A 27,988-nucleotide genomic window follows, 5' to 3' on the forward strand; every position below is an offset into this window, starting at 1 on the left:
GACCCAAAAAAAACAGAATATGGCACAGCTGCAGTGTCCACTGTTTGAAATAAACAAAATTTACCATGCAACAAAAGAGAAAATAGAGAGGGATTGGGACCATCTTTCACTGCTTCCTTTATTCGCCAGTATTAAATCTGAGCAATTCCCAACCACAGAACTTCAATGCCTCGCTGCAATCTTAAAGGTTCACCACAAATTTATTGCATCTGTCACTCCAATCAAAAATATTTTTAAATCAAAGATGATACAACTTTTAAACTTTGCAAAATAGTCTAAAAGGCATTTCAAAGAAGAATGATCAAACAAAATCTGACAGACATTGAGAGAAATAGTGATACAATTGGTTGAAGGGTGGATTATTGCTGAGAGCGCAGAAGGGAAACGGACCAAGTCAGAAACATTTCTATATTTTATAACCCAATATTTGACTCAAAATGTGTTAATCATAAATTCACAAGAGAATGATTTAGTTCATCATTAAAGCTTTTCTTTAGGACAAGGGAAGATTGGCTACTAGCAAAGAGCAAGGAAACAGTATTTCTATAACCGCCCCCCCCCCCCCAACCTTCTTTCCACCACATCTGGTTGATTCTTATTCCCCAAATCTACAGTTGCAATTGCCTGAATTATTGAGTGGGGACCACTGTCTTCATCCCCCAAATTTACTTTTTTCCATGCTAACCAAGAGTATTCTGGAGCAAGCAACATTGAGATGTAGGACATGAATAATATAACCAATGCAATCTTCTGTGTAGCTGTACCACCACCAATGAAATGAAGGGGGGCTCATGGACATCATAGCAAGTCTAACCAAGTGCAGGATTCAAGAGCACATTCACTAGCACAAGCGCAAATGAATTCCACCAGGTTTTTTTGTGAACCACATTGGGAGATAACATCAGAGGGGAAAAGAAAGAATGAAGTCACTGGCAATACATTCCTGCAATAAGGACATCCATGGTGGTGTTTGTGGGTAAATGTCACCAATTCCATGCAATATTGGCTGCAAAACATGAAGCCATTGTCATAACACATGGAAACAGGGCTTTTGCCCCATTTACCCATGCCAACCAAAATGGCTCTCAGGTTGCCTACTTTTGTCCCTCTCAACCTATCCATGCATTTTTTCTTTCTAAATGTTGCAATAGTACCTGCCTCAACCACTTCCTCCAGCAACCAATTCTATATGCCTACCACCCTCAGAGTAAAAAAAATTACCCTTCAGCTCCTGTTAAATCCTCCTCACCTTAAACCTATCATCTTTTATTTACAGCTTTCCCCTACTCCAGGTAAAAGACTGTTCACCTGATTTATTCTTCATGACTTCTAAACCTATAGAAGATCATTCCTCATCCTTCTCCACTCCAGTTGACAACTGTCAACTCTTGTTCATAGCTTCAAAAATCTGATTTGTAAGTCAAGACCTCCCACTTATGAAACAGTGCTGACGATCCTTAATTAGCCCTCATCTACGTACATGTAGATCTCCTACAGAATACTCTTACCATCTTACCAACTGCAGATGTTAGGCTCAATGGCCTATAGTTCCCAGGCTTTCCCCCCATAGCCCTTGAACGGAGGCACAACATTTACCACCCCTCAGTCTTCTGGCACCACATCTCTCATGACTTTATAACTTTACTGAATGACAACTCACAAATCTATGTTAGGCCACCTGCAATTTCCCCTCCAGCTTCACAAAGTGTGCATGAATAGATTTGCTCAGGCCCAGGGGACTTGTCTACCTTTATACACATCAGAACCTTCAGCACTTCAATTGTAAAATTGACCATTCTCATGGCACTACTTTGTCTGGCCCAAGTTCCCCAATCATCATCTTTCTCCATAGTCAAAGAGAGGTACCCATTGAGAACCTTGCCTATCTCCTGTGACTCCACACAAAATTAACCACAATTCCAGAGGATCCTTTTTTTTCCCCCAAAAAATGCTTCTCTATGCTTGCATGTCTGACCCTTCACTCTAAGAGAAATGTGAATGTCCTAGATTGTCATACAAATTACTTGGATAAAGGCATTCAAGGTAATTGATGATAAATATAGGTAGGAGAGCAAGTTGGAAAACAGGTTAGTGAGCAAAAACATCTGACAAATGAAGGAAAATAAGTAAATAAGGGTCCATTTAGGCAGGAACCAAAAACTTTATCTAAATGATTAATTTGCATTAGATAAAAGGTCAAAGTTGGAATGAATTCAAATTGGTGTTTTCATCAAGGGTACGATGTGCAGAAAGAATGGTGTTTCCAGTGAATTTAAATAGATCAAACATCTAGATTGCAGAGATATTTAGCAGTGAATCAAGACTACATTTTGACCAGCTGTTTTTAGCCATGTTTGAAGTGTGATGCCAACCATGCACTTGGGTTGAGTTGCAAGTTGCATAAGTGAATAAGAATAATGACCACTTTGAAAGATCCAGTTGTCATTGCAGCCAATCAGTCAAACCCACAGACCACAAATAGCTACCTGGACCAAGGGAAAAATTCTAATATTTAATCACTGCAGCATGCCTGAATCTTCAGGATACACAATAGTACACACAATTCAGAGTTTGGTTATAATTAAGCTTTACACATTTTAGCAACTCCAAAATTATTTAAAAGCAGGCATATCCAATCCATCTACAGAAATAAATGTTATACCAATATATACCCATATTACATTCAATCATACAATTATTAAATGTTATATATTATTCACAATTTAGTTAACTAAATAGTTTCTCTTTGTTAAATAATTTTCCGACTTCAGGAATCTGAACAACAGAAAATGGAAACATTAAAATTTCAATTTCTTCAGGGTTTTGACAGGTCAGTTCATGTGGGTGGAAAAAAGTGTTCTGAATTCCAGCTAACAATCTCTTTACAACCTACTTTTCATTTGTTCACCATACACAAGAGTTTCATGAGAGAGCCACCTGCCACTTCACGGAGGGATTAGTGGGGGAAAAAGGAACAAAATCCTGAAATGGGAATAATTAAAAAAAGCTTAGATAATTAAATGCAAATGCATTAAGAAAAACAAACCAATTTTTAAAAATTAGTTCTATTGCTTGAGAATTTCATTATAAATATACAAAACAATCCTAGAATTTGAGCAATGGGCCTGTTTGAAGTGTCGTTGTGCTGCAATATTTTGAGAAACCAGCCGAAGTTCTCTTCTGTAGTTTAAAAGGCAAGCAAAACTAAGTGCATCACTTCTGCCATGATCCAAACATGTCCATGCTTCAGACTCAGAGCAGATAAGAAAACCAAACACCATGGGTCAGTATTGAAAACGAATTTAGCTATCAGGTGGAGTTTAATGCCAGTTTGGGAAAAATACCAACTAGTAATTTTGCTACAAATTTGGTGATGATCTGCTTCATACCAATGATATAAAATGGTTTAGAAAGATTAGGAAGGATGGAAATCATTCTTTTGTGCCGGGTCAGGCTCTGCCTTTGGATTTAATGCACAGTTGCAAAGTGACACTCAACTTTCAAATTTTGAAAATGTTAGATAAGGTACAGGATCCAGGATAACATTCATTTTTAAATTTACATTTTTAAATTTAGACATTCAACATGGTAACAAGCCCCTTCGGGCCACAAGCCCATGCTGCCTCATTACACCGATTAACCTACAACCCTGGTACAGTGCGAAGAAACCAGAGTACCTGGAGGAATCCCATGCAGACACAGGGAGAACGTACAAATTCCTTACAAACAGCACAAAATTCAAACCTGGATCCCTGTTGCTGGCACTGTAACAGCATTGCGCTAACCGCTACGCTAGCCGTGCTACCCTAATTAAATTTTTTAAATTTAAATTTAGACATACAGCATGGCAATAGGCCATTTTGGCTCACCTGTCCGTGCCGCCCAACTTGCACCCAATTAACCTACACCCCCAGTACATTTTGAACAGTGGGAGGAAACCAGAGCCCCTGGGGAAAACCCACACAGGGAAAAAGTATAAACTCCTTACTGACAGTGCAGGATTTGAACCCCAGTCCCTGACACTGTAAAGACATTGCAGTAACCGCTTTACTAACTGTGCTGTGCTTATAGATTAAGAGGCAAGAGGGAAGGTAAATAAGTAAGCAAAATAATTGTTACATATTAAAATTATTCATCTTCAATGGTTCATTTTTTTTCTACTGGCATCATTGACAAGTTTTTTTTGTTTTTTTTTAAATTTTTTATTTTTCACACCATAAATCACAATAGCCATGCTATACACTTTTTCTTTTCCACACATTTACAGTGACTCATCATTGACAAGTTGGCATTTATTGCTCAACTTCAACATTGAAGTAATGGCGAGCCACTTTTTTTTTTTTAATTGCTCATTCTTCTGGTGAAGCTACTTCCACAATTCTGGTGGAAGGAATGGATCCAGGGGATGAAGTAGCATGTGTCAGAGAGCTACACTGGAGTTGTGAAAGAGAAAGGGCCCAAAGATAGACATATGGCACAGAGCGTTGAGTAATGAATCTCACAGATTGAGATTTTAAACACATTGCAGAGTGGGAATAAGATATCTAAATGACGTTAGTCCAAGTCAGTCGTAATCGAACTGAATTGTGAAACAATTCGGAATCTGACTGAGAAACAAGTTGCATGATTTTTTTTTCCCCCATCTTTTAGTAATCCAAGAACCTATAGCAAGACATTCATGCAGTATAGCTGGAATGCAATGATGCAGAATCAATACTAGTCTATTCTAGAACTATTGAAGGAAAAAAAAAGAACAAATCTTTGAGATTTAATACAGCAGTAACTCATTCTATAAGAATCAACAGTATTGTTTTTCTTTTGAAAACTTCCGGCATGCAAATTATAAAGCAGAAAAGCAAGATTTCTTGACTGACATAACTCTGAATTGAACATCCCAAAGCACCCAAACATGAAACAGATTTCCAAAAATTTTCCTCGACCATCAAGAGTTCCCTGGCACTTTTAACAAGGTTGTATATTACCCAACTTTTTTTCTTTTCTTTTATAAACCCCACCCATTACCAAGAACACATATTGAAATAGCTGTAATGTTTGCTGAAGTGCACAGCTACCACAATTATACTAAATGTGAAGCATATCCCAAATTCTTCATCTGATGTGACTGTTGAGGGATGAAATTTAAAAAATTACTCCTTGAAATTGCACTTGGAATTCTCGACTCAAGCTATCCAAATCCTAGCAACCAGAAACACTTTATCCTACTGAATAGCAGATTCCACAATTGGCCTCATTCTGAAATTCAATGGGGTGAAAGTTAACTAGCAATTTTGAAGCGAGATTTATAATTGAACATTGGGTAAAAACAGCATAGTCTTAAAATTCAATCAGCACACAATTCAGTCACCTTCACAAGGTTGGTTGCATCTAATTAGTCAGTGCTTCCAATTGGAAGGGGAAGAAAATTGAAAAATTCCCCTCCCCCCCCCGAAAAGTAAAGAGAGATTTGGCTCCTATGTTATTACTGCTCTTCCAAAGCAGCAACATTTTCTCTTTTGTACAATATTAACTTCGAACATTCTTCTGCAGTGGTTCCTCTTCCATAGGATAAATCCTTAACATGATTATGAGAAACACTCAAGTTAGCAAGTGTTAATCATTGGGAAAATTCTAAAATTTCTCCAGAAAGTGTTCTTTGACTAGCCTTTGGACAGTCCAAGGAAAGTAGTTTTCATAAGATCATACAGCAATTGCTCTCTCCAATTTTTTCCCGATTTCTTTGACCTGTGCAAAAAACAAAAAACAAAAAAAAAACTGGTCAACAATCTCAGCCAACACAAGCAACAAATTAGTAGTCAACTTCCTATTTATTATTTACTGACAGTTGGAAAGTGGATAAATCTAGTCATTTAGATGAAGCCAGGTTACAAAAATCAAATTTGTATACGACTTCAAGGATCAAATAAAGTTACCTCAGACAAGACTTACTAAAAAAACTGAATTGATTTGTCAAGATCCCAGAATCATACTACATCAAGAATTATTGCTTCCAGGAGATGAAATTGCTAAAGAGAAATAAATGTTTTTCAATAAAAAAAAATTATTCATTCAACAATTTCAGCTGTGAGAGCATATGAAGTGACAACCTTACCTTGGGAGTTGGGTTCTGGCAAAGTTTCCCTAGCAACTAAATGCATCACTGTCCTCCTTCCAGGAGGAAGCTTAAGGGCTGTGAAAGAAGGTTTTTAGAATATGTTAAGATGACATTTTATACCCGATTACCTGCAATTGCATGCAATCTTACCACACATATTGAAAACTGATTGAAAGGCAAGAGAATGCAACAAGATTGGAAGCTTTGACAACTGGGCAAGAATGTAATTGGAGATTCCAGACTCCCACTGAGCTATTCTTGATTCAATAATATCACAGGCAATTCATAAACTCCCTCCCCTCCCCTCCCCACCCACCCAGAGTGATCTCGATTTCTTAATATCTAAAAGTGCATGGATCTCCATTCCAGAGAACAAATTATTATTACATCAACCTCATGGTCCAGCATGCTCAGAACTTGGGTGGCGTTGAACAAGCAGATAAATTTTACAGTTTACAATTCTAAACATCTCACATCAGTCCGAAATAATCATCTATACTCCATAAGCTATTCCCACAGTTCTAGGTTCTGCAGCGAGTGGAAACATCTCAGGTTCTGAGTTTTCTACCTCAATAAGACCATTCAAACTCCAGAGAGTGCAAGTCACACAAGCCTTAATTTTTTTTTCCTTATAGGATAAGAATCCAAGCCCAAGAACTTCCAAGGCACATGCATCTTGCCTTGGGTATGGAGACTAAAATTGCAAGAATAATGCAGCATGTCGATATATGTTAGGAACAGGAAATTATGGGACAGGAGAAGCTTAAATAAATGGGCAAAATAAATTGAATGTTGATCTAACTAGGCAAAGTGTCATATGCTAAATGCAAAGGAGGAAAACAGGGACCAGCTATGCTTGCTAATGTGTAAAGATCAAAGTCATTGTGAATGATCTTAATTCATTCTTGGAACAAATATTACTTGCAAGATCAAGATACATTGTCCACCCACAGACAGTTTCTGGATAAACAAAGCTGTTGTTTTTGTAGTCTTATACATCTTAGATTATAGTATCAGAATTTCTTGTCATGAATACAATGAAATTCATCATTTTGTGACAGCATCACCAGTGCTAACATTTATACAAACGACATTACAAAAATAGTGCAAGGAAAAGAAAGTCAAATGTAGTTTCTATGGTTCATTGATCATTCAGAAACCTGATGGCAGAGGGGAAGAGGCTGTCTTTCTGCCTTTCAGTGCTTGTCTTCAGGCACCTGCATCTTTTGCCTCTGATGGTAGCCTGGGTGGTGGGGAGGGTGGGGTCCTTGAGGATAGAGGCTTCTATCCTCAACATAAAATATACACTATGCTCCCATCAACATGACCTTGTCTTCCAAAAGAAGTTGTTTATACTGCAAGTAGTGCCACAGAGAGCTTATAAACTTACCTCCCAATGTGACATTTCCATGTAGAAACCTTCCTTGGTAAATGAGCCGAAGAATATTAGGGCTACTGACCTGTTCATCAGCCCAACCTACAAGCAAATAAAATTGGTCCATAACAAATTAAGCATCCAATATACCATAACTTTTTTAAAAAAATTTTTTATATATATATCTAAATACACAACAGCATTTTCATTCTCTTCTCAAATCTACAGACCTGTATATAGACGAGTGGTTCTCAGCTTTTTTCCCCCACCACTCACATATCACCTTGGACAGCACAGTTGGCATAGCGGTTAGCACAACACCTTTACAGCACCAGCGATCAGCCATTCAAAAATGTAGAGGTATATGTTAATCCAGTGTAAATTAGGTGGTATGGACTAGTGGGCTGAATTGATCTGTTACCATGATCTCTGTGTGTACCTACGTACGTACATATGTATGTATATATGTATATGTGTGTATATATGTATACTTATGCAAATACATTCCAGAGCAAGTTTGATTTTAAACAAGACATTGACCTATCAACTGCAAATGATTTAAGGGTGGGACGACATCTTAATTTGAGGAAGAAAATGATAGAAGGAAATAAGTGTTTTAAAAAGGTTGAGAAATGTGTATTAAAAAGTTTGATTACACTCTTCTGACAAATATATAATTCTACATGACAGACACTGCAAGGACCTGCCCTCTCAAATTACCATCCAGTGATCACTGCTATTGAACAGGCTGACAGAGGATAAAAATCAATTATTCCCTCTGAGAAACTTTGTGACTTGTTGTGAAGGGCACATGAAGAATGATCACTGGAAAGGGATTTTTCCATGCACCCTCATTCTCAGAATTAAACATTTCAGTCTCACCCTATGATCTATAGGGTGGACAGATCTATAGCAACCTCAAGTTTGTGCTCTAACCGGTCTCTGCGGAAGTTTTAAATAATCCCATTCGGTTGAAACATTCACTAGAATGTCAATTTCCTGAGAAAGAATCATGCCGCCACCAAAAAAAAAATTGTCATTCTTGTTTCTCCTCTGGGGCTGCAGCTCTCTCTTACTTAAGGTAACAACAACTCAAAACAGCTGCTCATCATCCACAAGTAAAATTAGGAGTGGGCCATGCAGTGATGCTCACGTTAAACTACAAATTACTGCCTTGCAAAGATGGGCGAAAACTGTCCCCATAATCACTATCCCTAGAATTGTTAGATGGTTTTGAAGGACTGAAAAATTGCTTTGGTCACTCCACTATTTAAAAAGGCAGTAGAAAGGAAATTAAAGACCTGTTAGCCCAACATCAGTGTTTGGGAAGTTATTGGAGTAGATGAGGTTATGGAATACCTGGAGGTGTATGACAAGATGGGCTAAAGTCAGCATGGGTTTCCTTAAGGGAAACTCCTGCCTGACAAACCTACTGCAAATTTTTTTTTGAGGAAACCACAAGTAGATGACACAAAGGAGATGCAGTAAATTCGGATTTTTCAAAGACCTTTGACAGAGTGCTGCACATGAGGCAAGAGCCCATGGAATTACAGAAATGATACTAGTATAGGTAGAGCATTGGCTGATCAGCAGGAAACTGTAGGAAGGGGTCCTATTCTGGTTGGTTACCAGTGATGTTCCACAGGGGTCAGTGATGGGGCCATTTCTTTTTAATGTGGTGATGTTAATGATTTGGATTGCAGAATAAATAGATTTGTGGGCAAGTTCACAGATGATACAAAGTGGAGGGGCAGGTAGTGCTAAGGAAACAAGGTACAGAGAGCTTAGATAGGTTAGGAGAAGGGGTAAAGTGGCAAATGAAATACAATATCAGAAAGTGCATGGTCATGCGTTTTAGAAGGAATAAAGGGGTAGACAATTCAAAATTCAGAGATGCAAAGGGACTTGGGAGCCTTCGTGCAGGATACACTGAAGGTCATTCTCAACCACAGGTTGAGTCTGTGGTGAATATGGGAGGCAATGTTGGCATTCATAACTAGAGGAATAGGATGCAGGAGCAGGGTGTGATGTTGAGGTTTTACAAGGCACTAGTGAGGCCACACTTGGAATACGTTGCACAGTTTTAGGCTCTAAGATGTGCTGTAACTGGAGAGGGTGTAGAGAAGATTCACAAAAATGATTCCTGGAATGAAGGGATTAGCACATTCGGAATGTTTGACGGCTCTTTGTATGTACTCCTTGGAGTTCAGAAGCACTGGTAGTGGGGGGAGAGAACACCTCAGAAGCATTTCAAATGTTGAAAGGCCTGGACAAAGTCGAATGTGGCAAAATTGTTTCCCATGGTAGGAGTCTAGGACAAGAGGGAATGACTTCAGGACTGAAGAGCGCCCATTTAATACAGAAATGCAGAGGATTAAAGAGTGGTGAACCTTTGGAATTTGCTACTATGTGTGGATGTGAAGGCCAAGTCATTGGGTATATTTAAGGTAGAGATTCATAGGCATCTGAATAGTCTGGGAATCAGATCTTTTAGGGAGAAAGCAGGGGAGAAGGAGAATGGACCAGCTCATGATGGAATGGCTGAGCAGACTTGATGGGCTAAATGGCCTATTTCTGCTCCTAAATATCTTAGAACAGGTTTAAAATGATAGATTCTTCCAAGATCAATGGGTTACAATATGGTCAAGTACTCCCAAAGATTTCCATTGCAAAAATTGTGTAGGTATAGCATTTTTAGTCAAAGCTGTTCAATAAATGTTTTACGACCCATTTATTCAATAGATAATGCATTTAGATTTAAAAAGTTTTGACGCTCAAGGCTATCAAAGTTAAATCTTACATTTGATTAGTGTCACGCAAAAGACATCAGTACACGTCTTCCTTTCTTACTAAAAATACTACTGTACATCTGCTTCTCCCTGTATTAACAGATTGAAAACCCTCTGATGTCATCAGATTTAACTCCAGGATCACAAGACCAGTGGTATGCTAGGCTTTTAACACGAGTTAATAAATGTACTGAAAAAGCTCACCAATAAATCATCTGCAAAACACTACAATACAGAAAACTACTTGCGTGGCAGTTAGATCACAAATTTCCCTCGTTTTACCTCCAATACTGGACCCCAAAACAAAATTGTTTTGTGGAATATTATCAGACATCTGGCACATTAATCATAAAAACCTTGTAAACCATCCAGAAATGCTTACCCACAGGCCAGTTTTCATAAACATGTTTGGCAATATCCGAAGCAGAATCGTTCAGTGAAAACACAAACTCTTGCGTCTTCCCACTAACTAAAATAAGGCGCAAATTTACCTGTGGATTGGAGAAAAGGGTAAAGTGAACTGCCGAGTAAATAATCAATATTCCACTTGACAATTATTTTTGTCAAAGAATGAAGAAACTGGAGACAACAATGCTTTAGTTGTGTAAATGCACCCTCTAGTGCACTGCGTGACCTCAAAAAAATTCTTGGATTGTAAAAGGAGAAATACAAATCTAATAATCCAAGGTAGACAGCAGGCAGGAAACAAGAAAAATAGCCAGTATTATTATTGCTAAAAGCAAAAAACTCAGAAATGGAAGTAGAAAACTGGAAGTCTTAAGGACATGCAGCTTTGGTAGAATTTAATCTTTCAGTGTGATCTTTTGTTGACTTGTAATGTTAACTCTCTTTCTTTCTTCACAACTACTGCCTAACCAAAGTATTTCCAGCTTTTTCTGTTGTTATTTCCCCATTCATTTGGCATCTATTAATATTCACAGGTTAATCTAAATTTACGAAGAGGGAAATATAACTACCATCACCTTAAACCCCATTCTAACAATTATCTAATGGATGATTGTACATTTTGTCACTCAAAGTTGAAAACAAGCAGAGCAGTTAATAGATGTAGAACCAATCTCTGCACAGATTTGTGGAGAAGAAAATCTTATTTATAAGCTTCCAATAAAATAATTTGTAATACAGAATCTTAGCACTACAGAGCAAATAGTTTCCAAGAAACTACCATATATTTCAGCATTCAAGTCAACCTTCAGATAAGTTGGGTCCCCATTTTCAGCCTCATTTTCATGGATTTATCATAAAATCGGGCATTTAAGTCAATCTCCAAAAATGTTAAGCAAGTGATTACAATATCAGTTTTTTTTTAAACCCTTTGCTTCTGGCCAAGAAGATGCCAAACGTTGCTGGGTCCAAGTCTTCAGCACTGGCTGCAGCTGGAGTCGGGTGTAATGCTGTCCGCATCAAAGAAGTTGCCTTGCTGACCAAGTGTGCTCAGTGCAGGAACCACAGCTACCTGTCAGCCTTCCGGGCGGGAGCGGCAGGCACCAGCAGTGGGAAGGTACTTCCGGATCATCTTATACGCCAAATCTACGTTGAATGGGTTTTTTTTTAAAGTTGAATTTACGGTCTCATTTTTAATTTAAAAAAAAACAATTGAGCCCTGATTTTTGAGTGCTTTGAGGGTTTCAAGACTCTACTTGTATGCCAAAATGTAAGGTATTCATTTCAAATAAACTGGGTACCCTGGAGTCAACAAAATGACTGTACCTGTATAATGTTTACAGGAAAGCAGGTATAAAATATTTATGGTTCCTACAATGCTGCACAAGGTGAATGTGTGGAGAATGTGTCCAGCATGATGCAAGTCCTTGGAAAGATTCCAGAGATCAAACAAAAAAACTATGACAAGAACAAATTATGGATTGTTCAGATCATCAACTTTGGGTCTCTTCAACAGTGATTTAGGAGTGAATCCTGAACATGCCATTAAAAGATTTATTGCATCTGAAATGTAATTCAAATAAAAGTTTTTCCAACAGAAACTAATTTCATGAGGAAAAAATGTTTGATTTAAAGATATTTTGTGGGTGGAAATGGTTGTATTCTCCTTCAGCTGAAATATGAGCAAGAGAGAAAGTTATGACAAAGGAAGGTTTGTTTTGGAGGTCTCATCAGAGAAAATACTTGACCATATCTAACCCCAGCATTAACAAGCACAAATACCAACTTCCAAACTTGACCAGGAGGCATCTGCAAAATATCATGTTTGAGCTTGGAGTACCTTTTCCAGTTGGAACTCAATCACCATCTTAGAAGTCTCACCCGACTGTATCACAGATACCAACATGAAGCTTGTGTTTAGGAAAGCACTCTCCATTATCGGGCAACATTCTATCCACTCCTTTATGAAGTGGAACCCTCTGGAGATGCCAAACATAAAATGAACACCAACAAAACCTTCACTCGTCAGCCTTCAATACATTTATTTCTCTTTGATTGAAGCCATTTTTCCTTGTTTCAGTTTTAAATGCCTTCTGATTTTAATATTTCGTTGTCTTGGCTTCGTGGATGAAGATTAATGGAGGGGTAGGCTGCAGGCTCGTTTGTGGCTGACAAGTCCAATGCGGGACAGGCAGACACGGTTGCAGCAGTTGCAGGGGAAAATTGGTTGGTTGGGGTTGGGTGTTGGGTTTTTCCTCCTTTGCCTTTTGTCAATGAGGTGGGCTCTGCGGTCTTCTTCAAAGGAGGTTGCTGCTCGCCGAACTTTGAGGCACCAAGATGCGCAGTTTAAGGTGATATCAGCCCACTGGCGGTGGTCAATGTGGCAGGCACCAAGAGATTTCTTTAGGCAGTTCAGTTCAGATAAAACATCCTTTTATCAGAAAAAAAAACATTCCTTGAGGGCTTGCCAGTGTACATTTCAATCACAATTTCTCATTGGCTTCTATTGTCTAGTTTTGAACAAATGATTCAAACTCTCCTATTACAGAGAGAATTGGCTGAAGATTGACTTCTAGTGCTGACAGTCATCTCATGAGGAAGCCAAGGTAGATCATTCACACTTATGGCTGATCATGGTTACAATTTTTTTTAAATTCCTTTCTCAAGCACTCACATGTTGGCCCTTGCCTGATGAAAGGCATGTGCTTACAGATACCCGATCCCATTAGCTATTTAAATATCTTCAATGCAAAGACAGCTTTATTTCTACAAGGTCTACTTTGGCACCCAGGACATCATGGGCAACTGCACTGAATCAAGCAGATCAGCAAGGATGAGGTCAAGGTTTATCCTTCATGTTGATTTGCTCACAACATTCTGCAGAACTCAGTCAGATAGATCATTTTCAGGACTTACTGCTGACCAAATTGGCCATGAGCAAGTCACTTTATTGATGGTCAGTGAAGTTCCTATCCAAGTTGTGGCTTGGGTGCTTTCAGCACTGCTTCGAAAGATTGTTGAACATGGAAGAGCACGGATTTAAATCAGCTGATGGATGGCATTTAGGACTTTGTTAACTTGTCTATGTTTGATCCAATACAATGAATCTGAACTAAATAACAATGGCTCCCACAGCTTCACCTACCCACCTAACCCCCCCATACAATATTGTATCACCACAAGCAGAGTTGTTCACCCAGTGAAGAGTGCAAGTAAGGAGTTTAGTCATTTGTTCTCTGAGACCTGTCTCGCATTCAGGCTCATTTCCAGATGAATGAAGGATTTTTAGGTCAACTGAATGTCCATTTGTATTAATGTTAGGTCTCCAAATCATCCTCTCTAGTGTCTCAATGGTCCTGGGGATGGCTCCTTGAAAGTGTGAAAGCACTCAGTGTCCAAGTTAGGAGTGGACAAGTGTGAAAAGCCAAACTCCCATTTCTATCCCAGGACATTGAACAGCCAATTTGGTGGGATACATTCTCCAGTCCTCCTTTCTTTTATATATATATATATATTTTAAATAAAAAGGGGTTTTGGGGTGGGGGGGGTGAGAGAAAATAAAGAGTGAAATGTGTGGGTGTGTACATACATACACACCACTTTTATAATTATTTGATTTATTTTTCAATTTAATGCAATGTTTGATATTGTGGCTTAAAATTTATAATTAAAATATTCAAAAAATAAAACAAGCTACAGCCACAATATCAAACATTTCAAGTATTTCCATATTTTGGACCCTCAGCATTCTGATATCTAAGAAAGCCAGAATTCTGAGCTAAAAACTTACCAGATTTATCACCATGAATGTAAAATTGACTTTTAGATTTCAAAAGATGGCATTCAACTGGTTATGTTGAGAGAAGATCAAATTTAGTTTTAAGTTCAATCCATTTTTTTGTAAACATCTGAGTTTTTAGTTTGTGTATTGTTGATCTGTTTAATTAACTCAGATCTTTCTTTGTTTTTTCCTTTTTTTAATTAACAGTACACAAAATGATTTGTCCCCTAAGAATCCGTGCAGACTAGAGGGGCCGAGATGGCCTGTTTCCGTACTGTAATTGTTATATGATTATATGATATTCACAGAGCACATCCATTCACAGGCCCTTTGGACCAAAAGGTTGTACCACCCTATATAAACCTAAACAATCTAAACCAGGGGTGACCAACCTTTTAATTTAGACATACAGCATGATAACAAATCATTCGGCCCACAAGTCCGTGCCGCCCAATTAACCTAAACCCCGTTACATTCTCTTGGGCCGAAATGGCCTATTAGCATGGTACATGTCGAAATTAAAAATGAAAGGTTGGCCACCCCTGATCTAAACCTTCCCTACCTCACACCCATAACCCTCTTTTTTTTTTCTACATTCACATCCCTGCCCAAGTCTCTCAGATATCTATATTGTACCAGCCTCCACCACCACTCCTGGCAATGCATTCCAGGCACCCACTACTGTATGTAAAAGACCTTACCCCTGATGTCTCTCCTAAATTTTTCTCCCCTCACCTGAAACTGAGGCTACTCTCAGCCCAAAAGGGTGCTAGCTGTCCAACCTATCAATGCCTCTCAAACTTTTAGTCTTCTATTAAGTCACCTCTCTACTTCAAAGAGAAAAAGACTGAGCTCTGATAACCTTGCCTCACAAGACACCTTCTCCAATCCAGGCAACATCCTGGTAAATTTTTGTGGACTCTCCAAAGCTTCCACATCTTTCATGTAATGAGGCTACAAGAACTGAACACAATATTCCAAGTATGGTCTAGCCAAAGTTTTGTAGAGCTGCAACATTACCTCATGACTCTTGAACTCAACCCCCACCTGCCTAGGGTTATGAAGGCAAGCATACCATGAGCCTTCGTAACTACCCTATCAACCAGAGCTGCAACCTTTAGATCTATGGATTTGAACCCCAGTCATTAACCATGTACTCTACTTTCAAGCTTGACATTCCAAAATGCATTCCCCCTTGTAGGCTCTCAAGTCCTTTCTCAAGTTCCTTCCTGGCTACTATAAAATTCTTATGAGCCATTTCCAATTTGTGTTTCCTAAACCTTGTTTTGCTTACTTTTTCCTCTTAACTAGTCATCTCACATCTTCTCAACCACTGTTCCCTTAGCCTACCATCTTTTCCCTGTCTCAGTCATAAAAACCTATTCAGAAACCCACACAAGTCATCCATTAACATCCTCCACATTACTTCAGGGCTGGGGATTTCCCCCAAGAACATCTGTTCCTAATTTACTCTCCCCAGTTCCTACCTAAACCCATCGTAATTTGCCCTTCCCAATTAACCACTACCATTTTGTCTACTATCCTTGTCCATTGCTATGCTAAAGGACAGTGAGTTTTAGTCTCACCAAAATGCTTCCTACTGAAAGTCTGTCACTGACCAGGTTCATTGCCCAGTACTAGATCCAGTCTGGCCTTTCCTCTCATCAGTTTACCCACATACTGTCAGGAATCCTTCTTGTACACACCTAACAAATTCTGTCCCATCTATCTCTCACAGTGAAGAAGTGCCCCAGTCAATATTTGGGAAGTTGAAGTCTCTGATAACAACAACCCTGTTATTTTTTTTCCACTTCCAAAATCTGTCCACTATCTGCTCCTCTGTACTCTTAATATAGTAATCACTCCCTTCCTGTTACCGACTCAGTAGAAAATCCCTCCACAACACTCTCCCTTTCTGTAGCTGTGATACTATCCCAATTAAAAATGCCACTCTGCATCATTCTTTTACCTCCCTTCCTATCCATTCGAAACCCTTGTTCCTGCATTAGCCAATCTTGTCCTTGAGTCAGCCAAGTCTCTAATGGCCAAAACATCATGATTCCACACACTGATCCATGCCCTAAGTTCATCTCCTTTATTCCCAAACACATTTAAACGCTTCCAACTCACTATTTATCCTACTCCATTGCCTTATCCTTCCTCACAGTTTCAGTCTGCATTGTATCAACCTTCCCATCATCTGCTCTATTATCTGCCCTATCAATCTTGTTCCCATCCTTCTGCCAAACTAGTTTAAACCCTCCCTAACAGCTCCAACAGATCTTGCTACCAGGATATTGGTCCCTCTCCATTTCAGGTGTACCTCATTCTTTTTCTACAGATCCCCAGAAGGGATCCAAATGATCCAGCAACCTGAAACACTGTCCCTTGCACCAATTATACAGCCACACATTCATCTGCCATATCATCCTATTCTTACTCTCACTGGCACCTGGGAGGCAACAAACCGTCCAGTTGTCTCTTTCATGCCCATAAAATCTCCCTTCTGCCCCTCTATTGAATCCCAACACCATCATTCTCCTTTTATCCCTCCTTTTCTTCTGAGCCATAGGATCAGGCTCAGTGCTAGAGATCCTGGTCACTACAGCTTTGCTCTGGTAGGTTGTTTTCTCCCCCTCTTTTCCCCACCCCCCAGCCAACAACCATAATATCCATCGGAGTATGCTTCTTCTTGAAGACAACAACCACAAGGGGTACCCTGCACTACCTGTATCCTTGCTTTTGCTTTCCCCTGACAGTCACCCAGCTACCCGCCTCCTGCAGCTCTGGTGTGACTGCCTCACTGTAGCTCTTATCTATGCACTTATTCTCCTTTATGAACTGAAAGCCAACAAGCTGCAGCTCCAGCTCCCTTACACTGTCTGAAAGGAGTTGCAACTCGACGCATCTCATGCGGATGTAGCTACCAGGGAGATGGAAAGTCTGCCAAAATTCCCACATCTCACAAGGTGAACACTCGACTGACCTGGTTGCCATTCTGACTATTCTACCTTAACACTAATACAGGTCAAAGAATAAACTCTCACCAGACCAGACCTACCTTAGTCTCCACTTCTTGCCAAAATCTCGACCTAAAGCCTCAGTTCACTATTCCAACTCTGACCCGCTCACATAATGGCCTTTTCCACAATGGCTGGTCAGCTTATACCTCTCACCTTCTTAAACTGTCCAGCATCCACACTCTCCTTCCAACTCCAGTTCACTAGAAAAATGAACGTTGAACACAAAGAGATGCCTAAATGCCCCATTGACATATCCCAGAGGAGAAAAATGTCAGTAATCAACCTTTCTACTGTTAATGACTCCAAGACATTAGCACATGACCGATTAAATGAGAATGCAAAGAATGTGGATGTTTTAAAATTCAGATTGTGCACTAAAGAATATGGGAGGCTTTAGGGAAAGAAAAAAACTCAAGATCTAGAATTCTCTTCATAAAATTTTTCTTTGTCTCTTTTCAGAATACCAAGATTAACTGAATGCTGACTTTGCATTGCAAGGTTTTATTACTCAAAAGGAAGCATTTTTAAAATTTATGGACTGCATGTTCTCACTTCAGTTTTTGGGCTTGAGTATTAAAAAGGAGGATAGGAAATGAAATGATTAACACAGAGCCACATAACCAAGAGACAAACTAGTGACATTGACTGTACACAGACAAAAGCAAAACATCTGGAAATAATTGGTTCAAGCTAAATCACAGCCATTTTTTGCAGTTCCTTCCAGTACCATCTGTTACAACCAGACAACAAAATGTCTCAAGCTCCAATACAGTGACCCTTTTAGGGGAACCGTTTCAGCAAATGAAGAAATGCAGTTAGCATTTTGATTAGAGACCATGTCCTACATGTCCAATCACTTGCAAAAATAAAACATTTAAAGCTGTGTGTTGAGATACAAATGCTCCAGTCCAGCCTTGGCTAAAATCAAAAGTGAAGAGTTAAAGGAAATTCCAAATCCATTCTAAATAACTGACCAGCCCAAGGCTCATTTTATCAATGTCACTTAGGACTTGCAGATGGCACATGGTATGACCAGCAGGGCAAATGTATTTCATCAAGAGATGAGGAGAGTGGCTGACGATTGAAGTTAATACTCTGGGGAAGCCAACCAGTTGGCTTTATGATACAATAGACAGCCTGGCAACCTGCCAAATCAGAGGCTTAATTAAAACTAGTGCTCATTTTCTCCCCTCATTAAAAAATTTCAAACAATCTTTTTGCCCTGAAACATATACCATAAATTCTCTTACTTGGGCTTACTCGAGTAAGACAGGTTTTAGGTTCCATTGAAATACATGCCATCCAAATTCATGGTTAATAACTTGCTGATATACCAACTTCAAATGAATAAAGGGTCTAAATATGATGGGGATAAGATGCCAGCAAGAGCCCACAGTTATACTTCAGGCAAACAAGGCCAGGTTGTAGAACATGACATCAAACATTCGTGAGTGGAGAGATTTACACTCTTCAGAAACAATTATAATACCTACTCTCACATAGCAAAGAACACCAAGTCTTAAAGTGCTTCATAAATCCTCACCTTTCACTGATGCATTCAACAACCTGGCCCCAAAGTCAATGGAAACCTTGCCATAAAATCCCTTAAAGGCTCCCACACAATGCTCAGATACAACTTGTCAATGTTCAAGCCTATAGGTGATGCTAACCAGCCATAGGCTGTGAGCTACCCTGGTCTGTCATTACTGGTACCCATGAAGAGGCTCTTCGCTTCCCTGAAAGCTTTTCTTTTATTCGGGGGGGGGGGGGTGGAAAACAATAGCAAAAGTTTAGCAGAAAACCTAAAAGACTGGGTGGATGAAGAGAACAGGAGATTCAGCAGCTCCCTGACAGTTATGACATGTGTGGGTTCTTCAAATAGTACAAAAGGAATTCATGGTAGAATTGTGGATGAAAAGAGGAACAGGGGGTTGTTTTAGGGGTGAAAGGAGAAGAGAAAGGAGAGTGTGGAAAAATCCTGTGGGGAGAAAGGGATAGGGTGGCGAGAAAGAGAAGGCATATAGAAGAGAGGTCTCATAACCATGCCACTTCAGTTCTCACTGCCACCATTTTGTCTCCTTTCCCACCTGCCCCAATCCATCCTCAGCATCTCCTCCCCCTTCCCCCCTCCCCCACTTTGGTTCTCTCCCCCCTTGTTGCCATCTGATATTCTTATCATTCCACCATATCAGATTCCACCAGCACTGGCAAACTTTCGACCCTGAATAACTAATCCTCTTCCATCGGATCACTGTTTTATTAGCTCCCTCTCTTTTTTGTCTGGCATCTGCCAAATCAACTAGCACTGTTCATCATGCTTAATTTCCACCTAGTTTACCAATCCACTATCTCTGACTTCTTTACACTTACTTTTTCCACATTTCTCCAGTCCTCAACCGCACCCATGGTATTGAAACCCAAGTTCTTCTTAGTCCACTACAATGGACAGGAGACACCAGTCACGGAATTTATTTTGAGATTTGTGGTAGAAGAACATTATCAGGTGGACATAGAAAATCTTTTTGTGCAACTTGACGAAATGCAGCATCCCAATGCCAAGAAACCTCCAGCACATGGCTATTCAAAGTGGATCGGACAAGAGCTATTGAGAGCCTGAAGGCCATGCTTTAAGAGCACAATGACCTAGTTAGGTGGCAGAAAGTGCACTAGTTCAAACTGCTACCACCCCCCACCCCTCCAAAAATCAGTAGAAGAGTTCATAAATCTCCAATTGGCTTCATTAGCCGTCTCGTAACCCACAAATCCAGAAGGGAGTAATCCTCCATCAAGGAACTGTCCAAGAAAGGATAGGATTTACAACACTGCATTCTGGAATTCAATCATTAGAAAATATCCAATTCCTACTCAACTTTGGGTACAATTGTATTGGATGAAATAAATATGTTTGCATTACTACAGAACTATGTTCAGAGGTGGAATATAGTTATTCACCTCATCATAAAAGACAATTGCACATTAAAAGCTTTTTTTAAAAACTATGATCTGTACAGCAAAAGTTTTTTTTCATATTTTGCCAAGACACTTCAGCTTCAGATGCATCACATGTACCCAATAACTGTTCAGCAATAACTAGTCAACTGGCAGTTAAAATTTAACATCCGAGAATAAGTGCCGTTGACAAAGTCCCAAATTCTCCTTAGCATCCAAACCCAAGGGGAAAATACCATTTTGAAATGTTATTAACTGCAGGCAATGGATTTGGTTAGTTGAGGTTTCTGCTCTAAACTGCTATCCCACCAACCTTGGTGGTGGTAAGCATTTTAGATGCTAGAAGGTTAAAGCAATATTTGAAAAATGACAAAAGATATTGGTAATTTTCCATAGCTTCACACCAATGGAGGCAATTTCCATTTAATACTTCATGAAACTGTTGCACAGCAATTCAGATGGCAATGCATGTGCTCGAGTGATTAAAACTTCCTTATCAACACATCTTTGACAAAGTTCTCTCCTGGCAATAATTTCTATCTAATAATTGAGAAGTAATCCTGAGAGGCAACTGCCCTTATTTTGACAGTTGACAAATCAGAAGATACTGCCATGCTCAAGCCATTTCAAATTCAAAACTAGATCAATTTACTGTAAAGCACGTGCTTGAGCTTTGACAGCTGCAACTAACATTCAAAAGAAATGAGCAGTTGATTCTTTGAACGTCAAAATTGGATAGTAACTGCAAGATGGTGCACATCCAAGCTGTGATTAGTAGGGTGCTGCAAATACATTTACACTTTTTACAGCAAGTGGAGCTGCAGCTTCTATGAAAAGTTAAATGGTATTTGGTGGGCACACATTCAGACACCCTCAGCAAATCTCAATAATTGTTGATTCTCAGTTCAAAGGGAGAAGGACGCCAACTAAACTCTTTTCTACTAGAATGCAAGATTAGATTTGAGAAAGCTCATTAAAATAATTCAACACACTATTGTCGAGTCAATGATGCTAAAATTGAAACTGTCAAATCTATAAACTCAATACCAATGGGATCTGAACAACTGTAGTGGAGAGAGACTGCTCTCCCATTTCTTTCTAAATAGATTTGAAAATCTTTACTCCATAGATGTAGTGACATTTAAGTAGTGCATCTAAGCAGTTAGGAATCCCACTCTGGGACAGAAGTGACCTACGTGGCATTCAACAAATTCATTTTATTCATTTGCCAAAAAGGAAATAAATACCAAAGTAAGACATTGCTGTGACTAGATTCCATTGAGAAATTAATCAATCATTTAAATTACATACCCTTGACCCAACTTAATTACTATTGAATTATTCGGATATTTAAACATTGAACCTTCCTTCTGGTTCACAACATGAGTTGGCAAAGAGATTACTGTCTGGAATACAAAGCACATCTGATGCCCAAGCAAGTAATCAATCCGACCAAGATCAGAATGAGACTTGCCACACACCACCCCCCCCCCTCCAAAGTTCTCTTTAAAATGATCCATTAAAAATTATGTACAGAATACTTTGCTAATTTCTTTAAAAACATGCACCCATTACCAGATCCATTACAAATTGTGCATTTTACAGAAAAGGCCATTGATCCAAAGTATGGACTTCATTTCACTCTACAATTCCTTCTCCGCCTGCTAAATGCTTCTAAAATGTTCTGCTGTTGTTTTTCATAAAAGTTGATTACGACAAAACTTAAAGCCAGTTCTTCAAATGCTGGAAACTGCCTCATAAGCTGTCAGAGATGATTATACATCAAAAGAGGGCAATTGGTCCACCAAATCAACAACGTTAATCAAGTACCTACTACACCAAATCTAAACTAACCTGCCCAAGAGGGAAAAATTTACAGAGACTAATTAACAAACAGACTCACATCATTAGGATGTGAGACAATTGCAAAGCATCTGAAGATAACCCACATAATCACAGGGAAAATGTGCAAACGCCAGACAGGGGGCACTGGAATTCAGAATCAAATCCAGGCCCCTGGAGCTGTGAGGCAGCAGGTCTATGAGCTGCATCAATATGCCCCCTGGATTCCAAATAAATTTAAGTATAAAAATGTATATTTGTAGAATGGTACCAAGACCAGTTTCATTTCAACTCATGCATGAGTGACATTAGTGATAGATTCTCACCTTACTACAATGCTGATCTGATCATTCCTCTTGCAACAATCCAAATCTCCCATCCTGTAAAGGTCATTGCTCCATGTTATGAAGACACGACTTTTAACTCTTGAATTCATCATTGAATATAGTACTTCAGAACCAGAAAAGTCTCAGAAGCAGTTCTCTAGAGCACTCTGGATTTCTAATTTCTCTGCTTTGTTACATCTCTTCCCACCCAGTTGGAGAGGGTTCAAAGGAGGTTCACAAGAATAATTCTGGGAATAAAGGATTATTATGCGAGGAGCATTTGATAATTCTTGGCCTGCATTTGTTGAAATTTAGGTGAATGGGGTGTGGGGAAGGGAAAGAGAATCTCATTAAAACATTTCAAATGTTGAAAGGCATGGACAGTAGATTTATTAAGGTTGTTTCCCATGGTGTGAGAGTCTTGGTCAGAGGGTGCAACTTGTGGATTGAAGGGCATCTGCTTGGCACAGAGATGCAGAGGAACTTCTTCAGCCAGAGGGTGATAAATCTGTGGAATTTGTTGTTCATTGGGTGTACACAAGGCAGAGATTGATAAGTTCTTGATTAGCCAGGGCATCAAAGGCAGTGGGCTGAGTGGGAAAATGGATCAACTCATACTTAAATGGTGGGGTGGACTCAACTGGAACAGAAACAGGCCATTCAGCCTATGTCTTATGGTCTTTACAACCAACCCTCAAATTAATCTTCAATTACCCAACAAATGTTCTCAATTTCTCAATTTTCCATTTACCTAATGGGAAGTCTCTTGCAACATTTTTGTAACTGAAAAACATAGGTACTTTTTTTTTTCCCAGTTGAATTGACAATTTGAACACACTTCTATGTTAAAACAGAAAGTTCCATATGACCTTGATGATGAGCAAAAGCTGATATTGGCACAGAAACCATGAAATATATGGACCAAATTCTATGTCATGTCCACTTAAGGTGGGTATGCTCCAATTATATTCTTAGGAAAAAATATTAAGCAAAAAATAAAAATTAAAAACTGAAGGAAAAGATTGTTGATAGAAGCCACTGAAAAGTCACTGACAGATGACAGCAATTTGAACAATGAATAATTTTAGCAGAAGAATAAATGGATTTTTCTTTGTGACAAGAATCAGACTTCAGGCTTCAACACTTCTATGCCAGCTTGTTGGCCTCAATTCCCTGGTATTTCAACAATTTACTTCCACCTTGAAGAATCCAGAAATTCACCAAGAAATTATGGATTTAACATTAAATGCCCGTCCTCCTTTCTTGTAACTACAAGACTTTCTTTAACACACACCCATGAGTGCAAAGATTGCAATATCAACTCTCTCAGGATCTTAGTAAGGACACCCCTCATTCTTCTATATTCCAAATAATAGGGATCCAAAATGTTTAGCCTCTTCATTGGAGCTATTTTACCATCAGTCGCTCCAGGAGATAATTTGGTGCTTCTGTTCAAGACACTTAAGTAACTGGAGTTTAAAAAAGTAAAAGATTTCTTTCCTCTCAATAAGTTTACATTTCAAACTGCAGTACTGCAAAGTATTAGACTTGACTTCAAAAGTTACAGAAATAAAGTCAAAGTTTGAAAAACATATAATTATTCTATATCTGACAGCTCTGCCTTCAACAGTGGTTGAAACAGGCAGATGGGCACAAAACCACAGGGGTCAGATTTTAATTATTTCACCTATCCAAAATACACAAAAATCTATTTGTAATTCTGCTCCAACTTTCTAAACTGATCAAAAGCTCAAGTAGCAGGAAACACAGCAGATCGACAACATCAGCTCAAACTTTGCATAACAGAATGTGACAGATGGTACTGCATACATTGCCTAACCAGCCAGCTTCCTGAAAGTTCAAGAAATGCTTCTGAAGCTTATTGTCTACATACTAATGTTACATTACAACAAAATGCAAGTACCACATTTCTTTATTTAGAGTAATGAACTCAAATAAACCAAATATACTGGCATTATTTAGGCTATACAATAATTCCATCCCTGAGAAGTGTTCATAAGCAGATTCTTTTTTAAATAAAGTGATCCATATCATCTCTCTATATATAGTTTATTTCAACAAATAATCACCCTAACACTACCCATAATTAAACCAATATGCAATGTATACCATAAATACTCAGATTTCAGATTTATTGTTAGAGTACATAAATGGCATCACATACAACCCTGAGATTCTTTTTCTGCGGGTGTGGCAGAATTATCACTTATCGGTAGTGCAAAAAACTATACATACCGTATACATGTAAACAGACAATGAATCTAAACAAACTGAATATGCAATGCAGAGAGAATTTTTTAAAAATTAATAAAGTGCACAAGAAAGAATCCTTAAATGAGTCCCTGATTGAGTTTGTTGTTGAGGAGTCTGATAGAGGGGTAGCAGCTGTTCCTGAACGTGCTGTGCGAATCTTATGGCACCAATAACCTCTTTCCTAATGGCAGTGGCAAGAACAGAGCGTGCGCTGGGTGCCGTGGATCCTTGATGATTGCTGCTTCACTCCAGTGGCAGCATTCCTTGTAGATGGTCTCGATGGTGGGGAGGGTTTTGCCTGTGATGTCCTAGGCTGCGTCCACTACCTTTTGCAGGGCTTTATGCTCAGGCATATTGGTGTCCCCATACCAGACCATCATGTAGCCAGTCAGCACACCTTCCACCACACCTCTGTAGAAATTTGCCAGGGTTCCTGGTGTCATATCAAACCTCCACAAGTTTCTGATGAAGTAAAGGTGTTGACATGCTTTCTTCGAGGTACTTTTAGTGTGTTCGGTCCATGAAAGATCTTCCAAATTAGTGACTCCCAAGTACTTAAATTTGCTCACCTCTGATACCCCAATGATCATAGGATTGTGTGCTTCTGACTTTCCCTTCCTGAAGTCAACAATCAGTTTCTTAGTTTTAGTGACATTGAAAGCAAGCTCCAGTTATGAGCCCAGAGAACCCCAAATCCCAGCAGCAATAGAAATTCACCAAGACAAATCATTACTTAAACAAAAGTTGCTTTTAATTATCTTTAAACATGAAAACAGAAACACTAACTTATCACTATTGACTTAACTAACCCAACTTAACCCCCTTCTAATTCTAAGTGCACATGTATGTAGTGTGTGTGCAAGTTCAGAAAAGTTGTTTGATTCAGACTCCAATCTCACTTCTCATTCCTCCAAGTTCACTGGTTGCAGGCAATTCCTATACTGTGCACTGAATTTAACATTTATGAATTTCACCAGGCTTTGGTGTTTGAAAGGTAAATGGTTACTGCTCAGGAAGGTTCTTGTCAGTTTTCAGAGTTTTGTTGGTCGTTGCACACCCACAACGGATTCCTTTAGATCAGCCACTTCAATGCCTTGCCAAAGAAAGTTGGAACATCAGGGTTTTCCAGATGATAACCTCTTTCTTTCAGGTCACCAGAGTTCCTTTTTTCCTCTTATTTCAAGTGAAACATTATGCAGCCAGTCCTCTCCTCTTGTATGGACCACAAGGGCTTTGACCAGGCTGAACTAAGAACTCACAACCAGTCTTCAAAATGGGGTTTTTCCTCAAGCTTGCCACCTTGTCATTTTCTAGTCCCAGCTGCTGAACTGTATGTATACACACACACACACACACACACACAAACTGTGGCACCGGACCCAATCTTCTGAGCTTGTTCATCAGTTGATTTCCAAAACAATAATCCATCACTCCACAACATGTCCAATTAATACCTTCTTGTGAAGTCCTTATAGGCATTCTTCAAAGTTTTTGTAAAGGCAACCAGAATCTGGACTGCCTGGCTTGAGCAGTGCTCTGGCATTTTAAATGAGATCAGTTTTGAAGTTTTTGCATGTGACCTACACTAAAAAACCTGCCTCCTTTAAAACAGATCAATACAAAATATAACAATCACCTTTCTTTGTACAACCCACTTCTGTGGCATAGTCAGCAAATTTGCAGATAGTGTTATTGTTGTACCAAGCCACACAGCTATAGGTGTGGCCTTCAAACACAGCCCTGGGCTCCTCTGGTACTGATGGAGATGTTCTTACTAGTTCTCACTGATTGAGGTCTGGAGGGGAGGAAACCCATGATCCAATTACACAGTGGGGTGTTGAGTCCAAGGTCTTGGAGTTTGCTGATCAATTTTGAGGGGGATGATGGTGTTAAATGCCAAACTGTAGTCAATAAAGAGCATCCTGATGAATGCATCTTTACTGTCCAGGTGTTCCAGACCTTAATGTAGAGCCACTGAGATAGCATCCACCATCTCTGGCTTGCAAAATGCTTTGAAAGTGTACAGCAGAAAGTTGGATTTTCATAAGTCAAATAATTTGTAACCTGGAGAGTTATATTATGAAGCCCAATTGTAATTTCATCTCAATAAAAGGAAACCATAGACTATTGTATAATAAAATTTAAGAAGTTTTTAAAAGCTATTCAAGATGCAGACTACTAATGGTCATCCCAATTTTCAGCATTCCTTGTCTAATTACTTAGCATGGAATAACCATTACTTCCAAATCAATGGTGCTTCCTCAATCACCCATTGTTCCCATAGAGAGAATTCTCCACAACTTGTATTTACGTGAAGTTTGCTAGTGGCTTCAACTATTTGGGAAATTCCCCCGCCTCCACCCCACCCCTTTCAACCCTATAAGTTTCCCAATGCACTAAGTAGAAAATCTTAATTTCCTTTAATCCTCACCATCTTCCAGATGATCTGACCTTTTTCCACCAGCCCAACATCCTTTTTGATATCAAATAAACATTCTGACAGCAGCCTCATTTGTATTCTTTGGAGGCAGGAAGCAACATTCAAGTCAATGCCAGCTCACAGAGCAATCCATCAATCCCACTACCCTACTTCCCTGTAATCTATTGTCACATACGCCTCGCACCACTCGTTTGCTTACAAACCACCTACACTATTTTACAGAAACCAATTCCTCCAACAACAACAACACACAAAAAAAAACCCTGTAAATCAATGAGATGCTAGTGGAAACCTCAGTATCCAAAGGAAAAGGAGTCACTGGAAGAACATGCAAAACTCCACACATCATCAGTCACCGCAAGGCAATTTTCAAACTGTAATTAAACACCACGATGACCAGCATATTCTTTCTGAATCCTGTTAAAGGTAGAACAATTTCCATGCATTCTCACAAGCTAAGATAGACTTGGGGAGTTTATTTCCTCTTTCAATTAACCACCAATATTTTAAAGTTGTGAAACTGCTCAATAAGACAACCAAATTATAATTCTAAACAGAAACCTACCCTATCAATAGGTGCAGATGACATCTTGTGCTTTAGTTTTTTTAAGAAACTTTCTAGGCTAGAGACGAAGGCAGAAGGACCGACTGCGTCGGAAGGCAGGGCTGGAG

General features: G+C 39.1%; 1 protein-coding gene across 1 annotated transcript; it reads right to left on the reverse strand.

Annotated features, from left to right (window-relative positions):
• Positions 1-181: 181 nt before the first annotated feature.
• LOC138740422 (ubiquitin-like protein 3) lies at positions 182-27,988 on the reverse strand. Its single transcript, XM_069893026.1, has 5 exons — positions 27,882-27,988; positions 10,659-10,767; positions 7,503-7,589; positions 6,110-6,187; positions 182-5,742 (listed from the first exon to the last, which is right to left on the reverse strand). The coding sequence occupies exons 1-5, from the start codon at positions 27,903-27,905 to the stop codon at positions 5,690-5,692; spliced, it is 351 nt and encodes a 116-aa protein (XP_069749127.1). The 5' UTR covers positions 27,906-27,988; the 3' UTR covers positions 182-5,689.

Source organism: Narcine bancroftii, chromosome 8 (genome assembly GCF_036971445.1).
Source record: "Narcine bancroftii isolate sNarBan1 chromosome 8, sNarBan1.hap1, whole genome shotgun sequence".
In the NCBI taxonomy this organism is placed as follows: Eukaryota; Metazoa; Chordata; class Chondrichthyes; order Torpediniformes; family Narcinidae; genus Narcine; species Narcine bancroftii.

Excerpts from the sequence above, each read along its gene's own strand:
- LOC138740422 (XM_069893026.1), bottom strand. The coding sequence starts at position 27,905 with ATGTCATCTGCACCTATTGATAGG. Across the intron at positions 7,590-10,658 it reads TTATGAAAACTGGCCTGTGG|GTTGGGCTGATGAACAGGTC; the intron begins GTAAGCATTTCT and ends ATTTGCTTGTAG. Across the intron at positions 5,743-6,109 it reads GCCAGAACCCAACTCCCAAG|GTCAAAGAAATCGGGAAAAA; the intron begins GTAAGGTTGTCA and ends TTTTTTGCACAG.